The sequence below is a fragment of the Belonocnema kinseyi genome, chromosome 10, assembly GCF_010883055.1.
Source record: "Belonocnema kinseyi isolate 2016_QV_RU_SX_M_011 chromosome 10, B_treatae_v1, whole genome shotgun sequence".
Taxonomy (NCBI): Eukaryota; Metazoa; Arthropoda; class Insecta; order Hymenoptera; family Cynipidae; genus Belonocnema; species Belonocnema kinseyi.
In genome coordinates this window covers 90,596,540-90,615,920 of record NC_046666.1, presented here as the reverse complement: position 1 = coordinate 90,615,920, position 19,381 = coordinate 90,596,540, and the positions used below count along the sequence as shown (strand labels likewise).

Genomic DNA, 19,381 nt, shown 5'->3' with positions numbered 1-19,381 from the left:
TATCAAGATTTTAGTGATTAATTTCCGAAGATTTCAAGGATTTTACCGAGATTTCAAATATTTCATAAAGATTCAAAAAAGATCTAAATGATTTCCCAAAGAAATTTATTAATATAAAAGACTTATTGCACGCTTTGGTTAAGCTTTTGTGAAGTGAAATTTATACAGAGTATACTTTAAACCCCTCAGAATGAATCTGAAAAAGAACAACTAAAATAATCAAAGATTTACCATAAAAAAGTGGTTTGAAAAATGGGGAAAAACTGATCATTTTACTGTAATTTCTTCCGAAGGTTAACAGGTTAAGCGTTTGGGGTCATTCACAAAATACGTGATACAGTTAGGGGACTCAAAGTTTTAACACATTTACCATACTTTGTCAAAAATTTTTTAAACATTTTAACGAGCTGAACAATGACTCTACAACAAAACAAAAAAGTGGGCAGATTCTGATTTTGCTTAGATCATAATATTTTCCAGTCGCCCCTAAACGTTTAAACAGTCGCTTTTTTGGAACACTCTAGTATTCATCTACAATTTCTAATAGGATTTATCCCTCTATGTTACTTCTGTTAAAAGATAATGAATTTTTACACAAGAAAATATCACTTTACCCCACTGTGCAGCGGTTATCCTTATACAGAGGTTTTTAAAGTATCATTTGTCATCCATAGAAGAGATTAGGTGACAACTATATAAAGATTAAAAAGGCCTACCCGCAATAAAAGTAAATGGAGTTATTACCACAATTCGGCGTTTCTGTTTAATTTAAATATTTTCCCATAACCTGGATTTCAATTTGGAAACTCTTTAAGTGGTATTTACTGAATAGAAAGGTCTGAAGATCTGCAGTTTAAGGATTCTATTTTATGCTTCAAAAACAGAAATGGTAATCATTTTTTTCGTTGACATATGAATTCTACTGCACAAAATGACAATGATAATTTTTATCGACTGAAGGCGGTTAGTAATAAGTTTAGTAAGCTTTTCTCACTTTTCACAACTTTTCTTAGCAAATTGCTTATTCTTTTAGCAAGTCTTATTATTCAAATTTAACAAAACTTCTAAATCAGTAGTTCTCCATTCAGTACTTATTATTTAAATTAAGGGAGTAGATGTCAAGTTTTCGACACAGCTATACTTTTATAAGCGCAAAATGTATGTAAATGATCATTTTTATCGTCCGAAGTCGTTTAGTAATTGATTGACTAAGCTTTTTCACAACCTTGACTAGCAAACTGCTAATTAATTAAGTAAGGCTTATTATTGATAATGAAGGTAGAGACATAGAATATAAACTAGTAACAGAGTGATGTAAGGTATGCGTTAGTTTAAAGCGCGTGCGAGGAGGAAGAGAATAGTAACAATAAGGAGTATCTTCGTGCGAGATTACGAGATAGTCACTTTTGACGAGTTAGCATCAGGCCCCCAAGCCTCAATGTATTTTCGTGGGACGTTTTCTGTAAAAAGTATCAGCAAATGTTCGCGTAGCGCACCAGCTAGCGTTAACATAAACCTCATTGTTGTCAGTAATAAGCGCCGCAAGTATGTATGGGTCGTGTGGTTTATTGGACATTACCGGTATGTATTTTTAAGTTAGTATTTATAATAACCTAAAAATAATGAATTATCTAAGATAAAAGACTATCGTGTAGCAAGTTTATGAAATTTAAATCAAAGGCATAAAAAGAGTGTCTTGGAAAAAGATATTTGAGAAATTGTGGATCTTACAAACCCTGACATGTCGAAACTTCCTAACCCTTGGAAATGAAGTGCATTTGTAGGGAATATATTTACACCTAAAAAATCGTAATAAATCAGTACCTTGACTATCCTGAACAGTCTATTTATTTTAATACATGTAGTATATTATTTCACCCCGCATAGGGACAGCGCCCTTTAATTTATAAGATTACTATATTTGGTGTGTATCTTATCACGGGCGAAATATTTACTTATGTTCAGCACAACTGTAGTGTCCCCACCGAACATTTACTGGAACTTCATACCCAAGTCATAAAGAAACTTTATCCCACGAAAATGCATTAAAGCTTAGGGGGCCTGGTTAATATATCAGAATTGATTATTAGTAAATTACATTACTAGTAGAATTATACGTGCCGTTGCGGGAAGATCAATGTTTGCAGAATGAGGTGTAAAACCACAGCCTAAGGACATGGGTTTTCGAGTCGTCCTTGCAAAAATTGAGCTCCGCGTGAGGACCTGTTTAATACTACGAGTGATCTATCATATTTTATTCAAAATCAGTGTTTTATGAGAGTGTAGGGTCGCCTGAAAAATAATTCGTGATGTTTATAATATTTTTGGTCGTGAAAACATACAATATACATTTGAAATATTTGGCATATTTTTGGCACGCGGGTATGCCTCAAGGTATATGTATCAATAACAAGTGATAGTTTCGCACCTCCAAGAGCACGGATCAAAAGGACAATTAGGGTAAGGGGGGGGGGGCAGCGCCAACCAGTGGGGCAAAGGTGATTTTCCTTATAGCATGGCTATTATTTAACAAGTTTAGTTCTACTTTGCATCAAATAAATCTATTTTATCAGAGAGATAGTGTTACTTACTTAAATCTTAAAAATTGACGTTGCAAAAGAAAAATTATAATGACAATACTTACAGTATAAAAACTTGATATCTTGACAGATAAAACAATATCACATAATCTAATCATATTATTCAGACGTAATTTAAGTCCAAAATATATTAAACCTCATAAATAAGTGAGGCCTTGCCAGGGGGGCAGGCCCGACGAAAATAATATTAACAAGTGCTTAGGTGATACACGACGTCACAAGTTTCGTCGATAAATAATCGGCAATGTAGAACAGCAACTTATTTTGCGGGTTACATGGAAGAAACTATTAAATATTATTATTATCAATCCGGTCGGTATGCAGGTTTCTTTTATTGGTACGGTAGAATCATTGCGTACAGTCCGTTTCTAGTAGAATGTCAACGAAAAAGAGGCTATATTAGAGCTCTCTCTATTTTTATTCAAAATAACTTATTCTTCTTGTTAAATATCTTCAAAGGTAATTTTTCCAGTACATAAAATACCACAGAAGAAAACCATCACATTTTCTGATCTTTAAATGTTTTTATTTTCATAAAAAGCTGCAGTCGGCTTTGCCTTCAGGTGAGGAGCAAAGCCGATGAAATACAACTTGTCAGAAGTAATTAAATTACCAAATTATTGTTTTTTCCATGTGATTAATACTCATAGAAATATGATATAAAATAATGTAGAGCTCGAAATGAGAAAAAATGGATCAATTCAACATCTCATTAACTTTAAAAAAATCATTGACTATTAACTGGTTGGCGCTGCCCCCCTTTACCCTACTTTAACCCGAGGGCCGATTCATTCTGAAATCAGACGACGCTGAGTTTAGTGATTTCACCTGATTTCTACTTCTGAATTCAGTGAGCTCAGTTTTGAACTCACTGATTTCACTCTTTAATTCGCTGATTTCAGCCTTAAATTCCGGGTGAATAGTACATCGCTTTAACCTAATATTTTAGGTACAGTCGTTGCAGCTTCATTTTAAGGTCTTGATACCTCTCTTCCTTTTCCTTCCCCTTGGCAGTGGTGTTGTAATCGGCCGCAGCCGAGAATTCGATCACGAATATAGTTCATTTCTCGAAGTCTTGGATAACGATCTCAGGCCTCGAGTGTGCAACGGAGATTGCTGTCCGAAAATCGTAGTTTCAGAAAATTTGACACTTCTCGTTTTGGACAATTAACTCTATCTCCCTCGGAACGTTTAGTAGGGTATGGACGCGACCCTGCTACTACAACTGAACCACGATTTTCGGACAGCAGTCTCTATTGCACACGCGAGGCATAACATCGTTCTCCAAGACTTTGAGAAACGAACTGTATTCGTGATGTTTGTATTGTGTTTGTCTATTCAAACATTAGATCACTCTTGATATTTCAGTGTGGCGGTGTTCGGAATTAATAATAATTAGGAAAGCTTTACAGCGCTCCCTTTACGGGGAGCGTTAGAGGCTCATACAAAGGTGATTTCAAATAAAATATTTTAAATAATTGATAAGAATGATTTTTGAGTTATGTTAATCTGAAGAAGATTGAAGTTGTAATTGAGTATGTTTAGGAAGAAAATTGCATAAGTAGATATTCGTTAAATAAATAGATATTGCTTCTGTTTCCTTATCATCAGTTAAATTTATATAGTAAGTTAGTTGGATTAAGAAAGAATATGTACGAGGTGCTAGGTCGGTATCCAGTAGATTGATCTGATTGGTTTAACGGCAGCAGGCGTGGTCTACCGGATAACAGCATCGTGTACGCCATCCGACTTAGTATATTTTTTATTTTCTTGAGAAGTGCATGAGGCATAAACTCAAAATTAAGTACATAATTTGGAAAGAGAATGTAAGTGTAACTCTTTTTACACGCTTGGATATATAATTTTTTATTGAAAATAAGTTATTTGGTGTTTGCGATTTTATCTTCCCTTGTAAATTTACGTTATCATTATTTAATTATCATGAAAGAAGGCCTAATCTCTACGTGCAGTATATAATTTGGAAGCAGAATATAAGTCTAACTTTTTTTACACGCTTAAATATGTAACTGTTTATTGCAAATGAGTTATTTGACGTTTCCGATTTTATTTTTTTAATCAATCCGTACTAAAGACTTAACTTCCAAATAGTCCTTGAAACTCATGGTACGATGAATTGAAGTCACAATCCCCGAAGATCCCAAAATAGTAAGGTTTTCTTTCGGGCGATCGGAGAAATAAGATGCTGGCTCGCGCAAACTACTACTAGCGCAAGCTCGGACCTTCAAGCTTTTATGCGCGAGCCAGCACCTTCTTGCTCCGATCGCGCGAAAGAACACCTCACTACTTTCGCCGAATTCTGGGACCTTCATGTTCGATCCGCGAGCGATAACCTTAAAGCGCTAATTTGCGATCGATTGTTCTACTGCCTGACTTTGTTTGCAGATTCTTCAGAGAGCAAATGTATCTTTAAATCATCTTTGAATATAATTTTTATTTCATTCAGGAAAAAGAATATTAGAGTAGTTTAAAAAAAATTAATTGAAATTAAACGTGACAATATAAGGTGTAGCTCTCAGGAAAATAAGAAATGTACCAATCAAAAAAATCTACTGGATACCAACCTAGCGCCAGGCACCGAAAATCCAGGCAGAGTCTATTTTGATTGAGATCATGCAAACCCTTAGGGGTTACATTGATAAACAAAGAAATAAACAAGTTTCAGAAATAAAACTTTTGATTTAAGTAAATCTCAGTCACCATAGTGCCTATTGTTGTTAAAAAGATTAAAAGTTTTGTTTGTTTGTTAAAGAGATGATCACAAAAGTTCTATAAGTTAAATAAACATTTACGTCACGACTTAGTACCATTTTATTAGTTGAATTTATGATCAAACACGTTCTATCAACTTTTTATACACACGATATTCAAACACGCCATGCCAAAGTGTTTGAAAGTGATTAGAAAGTAACTATATTACACGAGCTGTGTACCTAGGCCGATAATCTACCTCCCCACCAACAAATACTTACTTTGCTTCTGATTTAAAACTAATTCGGTCTTAAAAATTGCTTAAAATTAAAATTGTAAATAACACTCTACATGGGCAAATGAAAAAAGGTGATAAATTTCCAAGATTAGTGAAAAAGGTGACATACGGAAATTTCTTCTAATGAGTCGAGAATATTTGGTAGATCCTTAAAAAACTGGATAGTTCCATCTTGTCGATCCACGCATCTAGTCTCACATAACTTGGTCAATTGATGCTTCAGATGGTCTAAAAGTACTTTGTTGCGCTTAGGGGATGCAGAAAAGAAGGAAATTACTTCTTTCATTAAACCTACGCTATTCCGTACTGGTACCACTTGAGAAGACTTGGACAGTGATAAGTTTAGCATATGATTATTACAAGAACATTTCAGTGCATTGGCGCATTTTTTTTGCACCTCAGTCACAGCACCCTTTCGTTCAGACAGCATCACTGAGCAACCATCTGTTCCAATTCCAACGCAGCGGTCCAAAGGTAGAGAGAGTTTTTTTTAACTTCCGTAGAACTATTTGCCCAAGGGCCTTTCCTGTTAACGAATATTCTTTCCTATCGTCAGCTAATGACGCTCTGGTTAACTGAGCATCTTCTTTGTCAGAGATGATCTCTTCGATCTCATCAGCAGCAGCACTCACAACGTCTTGGAATGCATCGATGAAGCCCACGAAATCTTCTCTTATTTCCTTCGAGTCATGAGTATATCTCAGAATAAGGCTTTCTTGACCACAGCTACTAAGCAGAGGCTATGCGGAACGAGAGCAGTTCCTTAAAATTACCCTGATTGACTGTACTATCTGACTTATTTCCTTTTTCGATTAAATTGAGATTGCCGTCGTCCCTATGTCCTCTTATCGGAATATTTTGCCGAGCAAAAGGGATGATACTTTCCAAGATTTGTTTTAATCTGTCTCTGTTTTCTAAGATTTCAGATAAATGCTTTTGATTGACTTGACTCATCACGTCGCGTGCAGGATTATGATAAGATGCGAGAAATTCTTTTCCGGCTTCTAAGGCACTTTTATAGTATACACGTTTGCTGTGAGTCTCCAGATCACCATCCTTCCCAGTAAGTTTTGCAAAATGAGCGAGAGGCAAAGTGACCAATTTCATTAAAGGAGTTGCATTGTGCCTACCTTCGCCAGATGGATTTGTGAACCAGGGGCAATACTTACAAAAAAGTCCCTGTTTTTTTACCAAAAACACAAGCCACTTGTATTTCTCAAAATGTTGGAGATTCACAGTACGTTTTACTGTTTTTCCACATTTGTTATATTCGGAAAATGAAAATTGAAAATCAGCAGGTGCTTTCCAAGGTTCCTCTAAAAGTTTATACTTTGTTAAGTCATCAATTTTTTTTACCGATGTAGTTCCCGATGTCGTTGTCAATATCAACTATGGTATCCGAAATTTTTTTATCAGACTGCGGACATTCTGGTTTCCGAGCTTCTGGAAATACCACATCAGACAAACCCACCACTGAAGCATGCGTTTCTTCAACGAGAGAATTAGGAAATTCAGATGATTCCACATCTGCATTCCCTGAATTATGTAAAGACACCACTACCATATTTTCTGAACGGTCTTCTTCAGAAGCTTCCTCCACCAAATCAGAATGAACAATTGCAGATGATTCTAAACCAATATTATCTAAATTTACGGAAGATACCACTACCATATTTACTGAATTATTATCTTCAGAATCTTCCTCCACTATATCATGATTTCTTTTTCGAAATAATTCTTCAAGGGTTTGGTTTCTTAAACGCTTCTTACTACCAGAACTTATCTAAAAATATAGAAAAAAGGTATGTACAGTAGAATTTTATCATGATTTTAGAAAAAAAAAAATTTATTTCAATAAGCCAAAGAATTATTTGGTTAAATTCCAATACAATTATCAGTGTAGTCGTTTTCTTCGAGGGAAATATTTCCGGTTTCCTCCCGGCTCCCTAGCCCAGCGAGCAGTGGAGTGAAATGAAAAACGGGGTTCAAAATATTTTGCAGGGCGAAAAAATGACCGATTATGCATATATGTAAAAATTTTTATCTCCGCTCAATATCGCTTGGATTTGATGCACAGGGGTGTATAAATGGGAAAAAATTGTTGACTTGGTAAGTTAATAGTTATAAACAAATTATATCAACAACTAGCCAAAATCATGGATTGTTCGCAAGCAAAGTGTAATTGTGCATTAAAATTGATTGGCTTCGCCGTAAAAATGATACTTGACATTTCTTTATGTTTTTTTTCAACAAATTATATAAAGAAATGCCTATTCTCGGCATTTATGAGCAAAGAAGATTGTTTTTTCTTCTTATTCTGTACAAACTATCTTGTCAGTGATTTCAATTGAAGAATATTTGTTGACAGATATTTGTTTAAAATTTTTTCTAACCAGTGATATAAACAATTGCCTATTGTCGGCATTTATAAGCAAGAGAGGATTTTTTCTTCTTAATCTGTACAAACTATCTTTTTAGTGATTTCGATCAAAGAAAATTTGAGAGCCGATATTAGTTTATAATTTTTTCAAATAAATTATGCAAACAAATGTTTATTATCGGAATATACTTGCAAAAAATTTCTTTCTTTTTGCTAATTATCTTCAAATGTAACTGGTCATGTTGTTTAGTAATGCAAATTTATCAATCAATACTCTTTATATACCCTTTTTTTCCCACAAATGCCGAAAACAAACTTTTACTCATATAAATTGCTTCAGAAATATATCAAAAATATTACATGATAAATCTGCATTACTAAATAACATAGCGGATCATATTTAAAAATCCTTTTATCAAAATTACGGGGATATAAAATAGATACTTGTACATGCATGAATATTCTAGTATCCATCTAATTTGTATTTCAATGTTTATTTAGTGTAAATTACTGAACTTCTATCCTTTATATAATATCTTTGTGGCCACCAACAAAATGACATGTTGACACTATAGTAAAAATCGACAAAAACTTCGTCTTTCCTCTTAAAAACGTCCATGATAGTCATATAAAATAATGCTTTTTATTGTCTAGAGCAACTTGATTACATAATATTTCTTACAAATAAAGTTCTAAATTCTTTTAAACTTTCACTTAAAATATGATGACTAAATTAAAATAAATTATTTTTAAATCAATATAACGATAGTTTCCAAAAGAATACTTTTATTCGTGCCTACTGCCTGAAAAGGAAAAAAATCTGTCCTTCCAGATAAATTCATCTTTGTTATCGAGCAATAAGCATATGAATTAATATTCTTATTTTTTCTACAAACTTTTTCTCCAGGTGTCGGTAATAACCCTGTTTATCCTAGTTCAATAATTCTGACATTTTTACATTTTTGAAACGCACAATCTTCCAAATTGTAACTGAAAAAAATCATTTTCAAAAAACTAAAGTCGCCTTAAAATAACCAAAATGCAGAAATAGAATATTTACCATCATCGATGCTGTATCTGATCCTCAAATTTCTTCACGAGTATTTCAAGTTTTTAAAACTTTGTTATTTTAACCGATACAATCGTAGAACGTAACCTCGCAAATCTTGCAATCAGCTGAGTTCGCTCGCTGTTCAACTTAAATGGTTATTCACAATAAGATGATGTCTCATACATCCATGAGAGAATTCAAGTCCCTGATTGGCTGCGAGAATTACATGGTTGGGAATCTACTTCGGCAATCGGGCTCTTGCCGCATGTGAATGCGACGCAAGAGTGACAGCGCCAGTGTTGGGAATACTTGTAACATTGAAATGCGTGACCAGAGCATCTGTACGTAACTACATGATAGAAAATAGGCGCTACATTTGACTCATAGACGCTGAGAATTGATGCCTTCTCTATAACCGTATTTAAGAAGGAAATTCGCTCTCCAGTATTATATATAATAAACTTTAATTTTTTTTTAATTCGAGTCTGGGCTTTGGGGGTCAAGCCTTCGTGCCCCCCCCCCCTGGATCCACGCCTGCGACAAATTGATACGATGTGTGACATGGGGGGGGAGTCTCCCCTCTGCTTTGCGCCACACAATGTTTTCTGTGTGATTAATTTTACTACATTTTTACCGAGATTTTTTCCAATTTCGCGGATAAATTTTTTGTGGATTAGCGTGCACAAGATTTTTTTTATAAAAATAAGTATGACGTGACTTTGAGGGAGGAAGAAGGTCTGAGGTTTGCGAAGATTTGTGACATGGGGGAGGTGGGACGGTAAAAAATAGCTGAAAATCGTGTGACGTATAATGTACACGACCCCTGGTAAGTGAAATTTAAGATATCACTGCCTACATGCTAAAGTTTGTATAAAATAGAAAGCAGTATAGTTACCGAGATAGCTGTATTTTTTAACAGGAGAAGCATCACTAATAGGAGATCTGTAGATAGTGTTGTCTTTACTTAAAAACTTTGAACTAACTGTGGACATATATATCGTTCCTTGCCAATTGAATGTACCTGGTGTCCCAATCATAGCATATTCTTCAGACGTTAATAATCCACTTGTACCAGCTGAACAATATCCATACTGTTCATAGACTTCAATTGACCTTTGTAGCCCTTGGCAAGGTGTCTTTTGACTCTCGACTTTTAAATCTTGATTCAATATGTAACACTTTCCCTGTCCCCACCTGGATTCACCCGATATAGAGATGTGTCGATGAGCACAAACCTGAAAAATTGCATCAACTGTAAACCACTTAATTTTAAATTTACGTGTCAAAAAATACGAGTTAGTGTTAACTTAAGTATATTGTGCATCGTTTTGGAGATATAGTCGATTTTAAACGAGTGTGAAGATTTCAAACGAGTTAATCGCCTATATCTCCAGTAGATAGGTAGAGTTGTTTCTGGATACAAATTTTCCGTACGAGTAGCAAACTTGCGGCTACAGCGTGGAAGGCTTTGAGATTGGTTACGCTTCTTGTGCTGACTTATGAATCAGGGTGTTAAAGTATTAGATTCTCACTATCGATATTGAAAATCAATGCTTGAATCCGAGAATGGAACCTTTTCCCCAAAAATATGGAAATGGACTTAAGTTTTTCGCCCCAAAATAGTATAATTTATGTATTAAATGTTTATTTATAGCAATTTTGTCATCTTACATTAAAATTTTTTAAGATCTGCTACCGCCTCAATAACTGCCTTTATTGCGCGTAGACACCATGTGTCTATATGCTGATATCAATGAGAAAGAGTTGGACATACAATTGGGAGGATTTATTTCTATAAACAAATGGATTATTTAGACATTCCACAACTATGCGTCACCCGTCCGCCATAAATTTTTGGATACTTTTAATATTAAATTCCTGAGCGGTTCTATTTTAATTGACGATACTGATTGATATTTTCCAACAGGACACATACATCATATTCGTCCAAGAATTAAACAAGAACGTAAGTCTAACGCTTATCATTCTTTAATTTAAGCAAGAAATTCATGGTTTATACATTCCTTTGATATTTTCCATAACGAAATTTCTTTTGATGTTTGCTGACATCATGCGCTAGAAGCCTTATATTTTATATAAATTTAAGCAATTGCTGGTAAACAAAGTTCCATTCTGATAACGTCATCATAATCCCTGGAATCCTTTTATCTACAGGATTACAGTAAAATTACACTTGTTGTGTGTAAGGAGTTATATAATTGCCACTATCATATAACGGTAGTTTTTTGTTGTCTAGAATAAGGAAATTCGATGTTATTGCATACCCTGAAAAATGTTGAATGAAAAGTAAACCTATTATGCCAGATATTTATAATGGGCAATATCATTTTTTATATCAAAGAGCTGTTTTTTTAAAGAAAAATATGGCATATATATTGCTTCTTCAGATGTATGTTTATCTTTTCCCATAGCGAATGTTTTGTTAAATGTAAAAGATTTCATGTTTTCTGGTATTTGGTGTTTTTTAATAATGTTGATTAATGCTCCCGAGTCTACTAGTAGGTAGCATTCGTTTCCTAGTCTATTTCTTCTTCTAATATACTTCCACTTACTGCAGATATTCGGCTTCATTCTAGTAGTCTATTTGTTCCTGTATTTCTTCTGTTGTCATTCTTTCGTTTTTTGATTCCTTCTCCGTCGTTTGAACATTTTTGACCTGTGGTGGCCGATTTGAAAATTGACCTGTCTGAGAATTTACGTTCTTTACCGTAAATTGATTTTAAAAATTTCCTAAGCTACCACAATTACGACACTTGATTTTCATCCATTCACTCAGTGCCATGTTATGATTGTGTACTCGTTGATTTGGTGTGATGTTAGCTTAATGTCGAGTTGGCTGTGTTGGTCTAGATTGAAATATAATTAATGGTTTCGACGGTATTTGTCGAAAAGGTTGTGTTTCCTTCAACCACATTTCTGTTTCTGTGGCATAACTTTGGACTTGTGCGAAACTAATAGGTTTTAACAGTCTTACCTGAAGTCCGATTTCTTTTCTTAAATTAAGAAGATATTTATTAATATTTTCTCCCCCTTGTATTTTCATTCTGACTTTTCTTTATATTTTATTTATATGTTTTCCTTGAACGGCATAATTAAGTTCATTAGTTAGTTGCCTGAATCGTAAACTGAAATTCTACACTGTTTCTACCACTCCTTGTTTACAAGATTCTAATCTGCTTTTCAATGCTAAGATTAAACCGGTTTGTTTTAAACTTTGTCTTAAAGAAATATATAGGTCGTGAAAAGAATTCACAGGCGTTGTGTTCACCTAGCTTTCGCCTTTTCCACACATTTGATGAAATCCTCTACTCCGACGTCACCTTAACCATTAATAATTATTACGATTTCGATTGCTCGTTTAGTCTAAGTTTTTCCTCTTCTACAGCTTGCAATTGAAGTGATTTTATTCCCTCTCACTCTTTTAGTGATTGTTCGTTTCTCAGTCGGCGACGTTTTATGGGTTCTCTCCCCCCTGTTCTTCAGTTGAAAGTCCATGTATCTTTGTATCTGATATTTGTGTGTGAGATAATGTTGTTTCTAATCTTACACTTGGTAAATGATTATTCTTCCCTGATTTACTTTCGCCATCCTGATCGAGATCTTCCGTTAATTCAGGTTCTTGTTTATCTGTTTCTATAGCCTAATCCTTTTACTATCATCTGAATCTCTAAAATTCTATTTTGGTTCTCTATTTTTAATGATATCATGTTGGCTGCTAGAGTTTCGATGTTGTCCCACGTCCTTTTTGCTCTTTCCTTCGTCCATTATAAAGGGAGAGGTTTGAACACGGTAAGGGAATTGCCTTCCTGACATACTAGAAGATTAGTCGGTCTCGTACGCTTTAAAAATATCGCGATATTTTTGGGATGCTAGGGTGTTTATTTTTTAACTTGTTGGTGTAAAATGGTGTCGCGTAATTATTGTATGTGTTTATGTTTAGGCCTTTTGTCCTTTAATATAATGAAATTCAGGGTATCGTTCTACCACAATAACCTGATTTTAAAGTATCGCAATTTTTATTAAGGGAGAGTAGTACTTTGGAACACTAGGAGTATGATCTACCGGAGTTACCAAACTTTGCCTCGCCTAACGTGAAATTAACTTTTATTCCACGTTAGTCTCCTTCTTCAGACAGCAAGGAGGACTTATTCTCTTTATAATTTAATACGATTGGTTTGTTTAATTTTTAATTTTCATCTGATTACTTTTAAACTTGATGTTGATCTTCTTTCTTGATTGGGACCGCTTCATCTTTAGTTGTTAGCCGGATGTCAGTGAAGTTCCTAAATGCTTACCAGACTTTGGTGTTGACTGATGACGTGTCGTCAGTTTTCCCAGTGTTGTCACGCAGATGCATCTTCTCTCTGATTGCGGGCCTCTTCCTGTTTTTTGTTTGGGTTTACGTTGTATATCACCTACTTGATTCAGTGACTAGTTTTACCCATCCAAGATATTTTGGTTTGTTTTTCACGGGTCTCTCCATAGATGGGAACCGGAATTTTTCCGAGTTCCATAGAACTCTACTTGTTTTTAATTCAGTAGAATTAAAAATAAAATTTGAGGAAATTCTCAAATGTTTCGTTTCCGAAGATAGTGTCTTTTTGATTCCTTATTTCTTCAAGGTATCGTTTTACACTATCCTGGCAGGAGCCTCAATTTATGTCACGCCGAATAAAAGAGTTTATAGTATTTAAAAAAGAGTCGAGTTACCAAATGGTAGTCGACTAATCTTCATTCGACGTATGTATAATTAGGTTACAATTAATTACAATACAATTACAATAATTAGGTTATAATTAGGTTACAAGATTAGAAAGAACTGACTTGCGCTAGCCAAAGCGCTACGTATATAGTCCAAATTAGTAGTGGGAGAAGTCCAAGAGGTCAACCATTACATCTGGCTCATTTCTTTAAAAAATTTGAAATTAAACAATAATAAATAATCACATGTTTTTTTTTACTTTCACAACTTCAAAAAAGGGCCAGCCATTACACTATTTAGACATGCTCAATGTTATCTACGTCCTCGTCTAACACATAAAATACACTTTTCAGATTTCAAGTTATTTGAAGCTATGCAAGTTTGTTTTCAGCTAATGGAATCACATACAAAATTGTACTTTTAAATATAGCTTAAATTCTTTTTTATACTTCAATCGAACTCGGTGGTTGTCTAACAGTCAATGATAAAATAAAGATTGAATCTCTTATGGGACATTATTTCTCAACTGCCCCAACTTCAAAATTCATGTTCTTAGATTTTGTTTATATTCTGGGAATATGTTCACCTACCCAATAATATTTAATCAACAAATTTATAGACCACGATTACCATCTCTATTCAAGTGGTGGTGGGGGGGGGGGGGGGGCATTTTCAACCCAACGCCTGCTCAGGTATTCTCAAAAGCCTGTAACTTCCTTTATATTTTAGCATCGTCCTTTTGCCTATTTTGTTTTGAACCGACGAAACATCTTCTTTATACAAATATACATATTTGGCTGCAAGATTATATCAGGCTCGGTCAACTCAATCAGGGAAAATGGCAAATTTTTAGAACTTGGGAGCGGAGGGTTGATAGGCAGCGAGGTGAGTCCAATTAGTTCTCCTGCCCATCGCAGATGACAAAAATTAGTGTAAAAAGCGCGTAACGGGTAAATTGTTTGTTGTCATTTGTCACTGTCACGTGTTATCTGGTGCTGTCACCGTATGAGACCATAACCTCAAAACGGTTTTTCATGTGCCGGTGCCACTTCAATGAACAGGATTTCTTGAAAAAGCAAACTGGTATGGTTATAACATATTAAAAAAACTGTACATCACAGGTCAACTCTGCTTCAGAAAAAATAAAAATTCATACTTATGCACATCCTAACTCGTCTCGCAATTATCTTTTGCTAATTAAAATACAAAAATAAAAGCAAAATTAAGTAAATGAGAAATTGAATGATAATTATCTTTAATTTCTTATTTTGCGTTTCTTGTTTCCTTAATTTTGTATTTATTCATCCTTTTTTCTTAAGATATTTTACTAGTCAACACATCTAAGGTAAGAAAAATGATACTTCCACTAAAGCATCGTGTATTGACAGAAAGAATATCATAGAAAATGGGAATAAGACGAAAGCCGGTTTGAAAAAAAGACGAACCAATTAAAAAACGCTGTGAATTAAGACGCAAGGGTATCCATAAGAATTAATCACCCCGAATATTGAGAGACGAGAGAATTCACAAAAAATGAGCATCCCGAATAGTGAGAGGCGAAGGGACACACTGAAATTAAGCACCCCGAAGGAGTCTAAAATCGCAATGCCTATTTCACATGGTAGACTCTAAAAACTATAATTTTACAGACCGTAGGCTAACGACAGGCGTCAATTAAATATTTTTCTGCAGTTGATTTATTTGAAAAAGCATTGTTTATATGTTAAAAACGGTTAAATTCATGGTTTTATTCTTGAATCATTAATTAGCTGATTTTATGATATTCTGAATAAACTTGAACGCGTTGAAAGAATGATAGATTTGCCAACTAGTCTGCGGAATATTAAAGCAGCCCGGCTACTGGGAAATCTAGTCAAAGCTATGCCCATTATTTTTTGTCTGAAATTTGGAATTAAATATAAAATTTGGCCATGATATCAATTACTAAATTAGGTAACAACTTTTTATGCTGATCAATATAAATAAAATGTTTTTTAAATAATATTAAAATGTACATTTAAATGTTGATTTGACCCGATTCTAGCTATATTTTTTATTCTAGGGTACATTTTGCTTAAATTAAGCTCAAATACCCCGGGAGCAAGCATAAATGAGCAGTAATTCAAATTTTACATTATATTTTTTGTCTGAAAAAAAGTTTTCCTAACAATATTTAACGTATTTTAAAGCCAAAATTAACCATTTTTGGAGCCAGCGAAAGGCCTCTCCATAAGATCCCATGTTTTTTGACACGACTTTAAACAGTGATAATTCAAATTTTAATCTGGAAAGGGCCCCTGTTAAATCATGGTATATTCTTTGGATTACTGTAAGCACTCTTTTTCTCCAGTCCTCTTTCTGTGTTTATTAAACCTATCCGCCGACTGTTCGTAAACACTTAGAACATAACTGCGTAGGTTCGATCAATCCGCTGAATGGTCGTTAAAACATTGTAACACAAAGAAAACTGAGATTAGGTTCTTAGAATTATAAGATTTCGGTGTCATTTCGGTGCTTGAATCGAACACATCGAATGATTCTGAGTTTCTTACGAGCGAGAATGAAAGCGTTTACCATTTTGAAAGAGTTTTCTGAAGTTTCTAGTTACTTCTCAAAGCTTTTCTACAAGTCAAGTCTAATAAACATTTTTCTTATGGTTAAATTCTTGGTCGAGACTCATACTCGCTCTTAACTTAGTGCTTCTGGACGAGTTCACCCGCATTCACAAGGTTTGGCAATTTTCCTCCCTTGTCAGACTTTAGATACCCCGCTCAGCCTACAAGGCAACCTTGTGAAACCTCCAGAAGTCTCTTTCTTTGAGAAGTCTCGCTCTTTTCTTGAGGAGTCCCGCTAATTTGAGTTCTTTTGAGGAGTTTTACTCTTTGAGTATTCCTAAACATGTAATCACGCTGAGCTTCAGAATTTTCCAGATTTGCTAACTATTTTGTGAGTAACTGTGCCTAATTCAAAAGCAACATTTCTCTAAACTGTTTAATTTGTCACTGTTCCTTCAACTTACCCACTTTTATTTGGATTATTGTGTCATCAATAAAAACGGATTAACATGTGAAGAGTGTCAGTGATTTCGTTCATCAGTACCAGTTTTAGTTTTGTGTGATTTTCAAATTGAGATTAATCAGCCCCTAAAAAAGGCATTACGTGAAAGAGCACACATTTCTCCGCAAAAAAACAACTAATTTTAATAATTTTTCATCTGATCGATCCAATAGCCGGACTACCTTGGAGGATTACGTCTGAGCATGAGCATTAGGACTGCCTGTACATTACAGCCTATATCTCGGAAACTGTTCACTGGACCATATTTTTATTTAAGACCTTTTTTAAGGCCAAAAAGTCAAGCTTTTTTTTGAGACTCATTAAAAAATTTTAAATACCCAATTTTTCAAAAAATAAAAAAAAAATAAATCAATGGTTTAAAAAATGCTTAAAATTTGTTAATTTTCTTCGTTAATAAAATAGAATGAAAGAGTGAAAAATAGCCTTTCGCAAATCCTCATAAAAATGTAAATAGCTAAAATAGAAAGGAAGTCACAGGCTTTTGAAAATACCTGATCAGGCTTTGGGGTTGAAAATGTCCCCCCCCCCCCCCCCCCCCCCCCCCACCACTTACGAGCGGTGCTAATCGTGGTCTATAAATTTGTCGATTAAGTACTATTGGGTAGGTGAACATATTCTCAGAACTTAAATAAAATCTAAGAACATGACTTTTAAAGTTGAGGCAGTTGAGAAATCATGCCCTATATTATGTACTAATATTGGTGAAATACGGCAAACATGTAGATAAGGATTCATGAAAATATTTTGATGTCATTACAAAGGAATGCTGTTAATTTGATGCGTTAAGATTATTTTGCCTGATATATGACATTCATGTGGAGACGCATTTAATATAAGTTATGTCCTACATCGCTCAAGTTTCTACATTCCAGTAAGACTCGTCGCGGATCGAGACGGATTAGGTCTCCACTTTCAATCAAGCAAGTCGCAGAGAAAAATCTTATAAGCTACACCGCCTGGTAGTGACGTATCTCAAAATGTACAAGACTCAAGACCCTAACATTTGACCGGCAATTACAGGCTGGTCAATTTTCATGCAAACAGCACTGACTTCCGTTGCGTGGAGTCTGCTGCGTTTTTACGCGCGTAGGCTTACCTATCATGGTCAATGTAGAAGTTTACGAGTGGGGACTACTTCCCTCCGAGAATTTCGATGCGACGATTCCCGATGCGGCTGGTCCTACTGTATATGAAATATTGAAAATATCTTAGAAATGACGTCAGACGAGTGACATATTTATGGAATGTATAAAAAATTAATTTTTTGATAAAAGTAAAGACTGATAAATTTTAAAACTTAAGCTTTTGTTCAATTCATGGAAAAATATGACTCAGTTTCCCGTTGGAAATTATCAAAGAAGAACCTTCAAGGAATTCAATATTAAAAGCATCCAACAAAGTGTGTCGGACGGGTGACGAATAGTTGTGGAATATCTAAACCATCCATTTGTTATCAACATATAAATCTAATTTAATTTCTGACGCATGGTGTCAGCGCGCAACAAGGGCAGTCATTGAGGCGGTAGCAGATCTTAAATATTTTTTATGTAAGATGACATCAATGCGATAAATGAACATTTAATATATAGATTATATTATTTTGAGGCGAAAAACTTCGATTCCGGGGATAGCTGATATTAACAGCTTGACATTGTGACGTCATATATCACATTTTTATATCATATCCATATTTGTAGGTGCAAAAGTTTCATTCCCGGACTCAAGTATTGATTTTCAAAATTCATAGTGAGATTCTGATACTTTCATACTCAGATTCGTAAGTCAGCACTAGGAGCGAAACCAATTTCACACCCTTCTGCGCTTTAGATGCAAGTTTACCAATCGTACGGATAATTTGTATCCAGAAACCTCCCTACCTATCTACTATCTCCAAAAAGATGCACACGCTATATTGCCTAATAATAATTGTAAAAGGGAAATGCGCCTTTGGGGCGAGTTTAAAGAAAACGAAGTTCTAGATTCGTGAATCGATTGACAATCGATTAACTTCAATTTGGAAGTTTTGTTTCACTTTGTCAAGGCGTTACTGACGAATTGCGCTTTCTCCACGCTAACTTCACATCTCTTACATCCTTTCTCACTAGTGTTGGAATTTAACGTTCCTCCACGGACACTATCATCGATCAAAAAATTGATACCTTCGCCGTCTATCCAAAATCCTCTAAGGTCGCATTTCTTATGCGGGTATTGGACAAGAAATATAAATTCCTAAATTTATTTCAAGTAAAGGGAATAGGACTCTGAATTTTGATAACCGATTGTAATCAATTGTAATATGTAATAACTATAACAATTGTAATGATTATTTTTCCAAATCACATTCCCTTCATAGTCTCCATTTAAGGGTGTTTTTAAAATATAGTTGGCTTATGGTGATTTTTCAATCCATTGAATGTATGGTAAACTGAAACTATATACTAATCAAATACGAGGGTGGATTGATAAGTTTCCGGCCTGACCAAGAGATGGCGCCACTAGGCCTACCTTGAGGTGGCGTTCTATAGTACCATCCTTAGATAGC

The 19,381-nt window shown here is 34.7% G+C and overlaps 1 protein-coding gene across 2 annotated transcripts in view; it reads right to left on the bottom strand.

The window, feature by feature from the left end:
- LOC117181385 (integrin alpha-PS1) overlaps positions 1 to 19,381 on the bottom strand; it is a 71,390-nt gene that overhangs the window by 37,534 nt on the left and 14,475 nt on the right. For both annotated transcript variants that reach the window (XM_033373988.1, XM_033373989.1), the window contains one exon: positions 9,934 to 10,273. In XM_033373988.1, the coding sequence (XP_033229879.1) occupies positions 9,934 to 10,273 (340 nt within the window). The remainder of the gene's footprint in view (positions 1 to 9,933; positions 10,274 to 19,381) is intronic.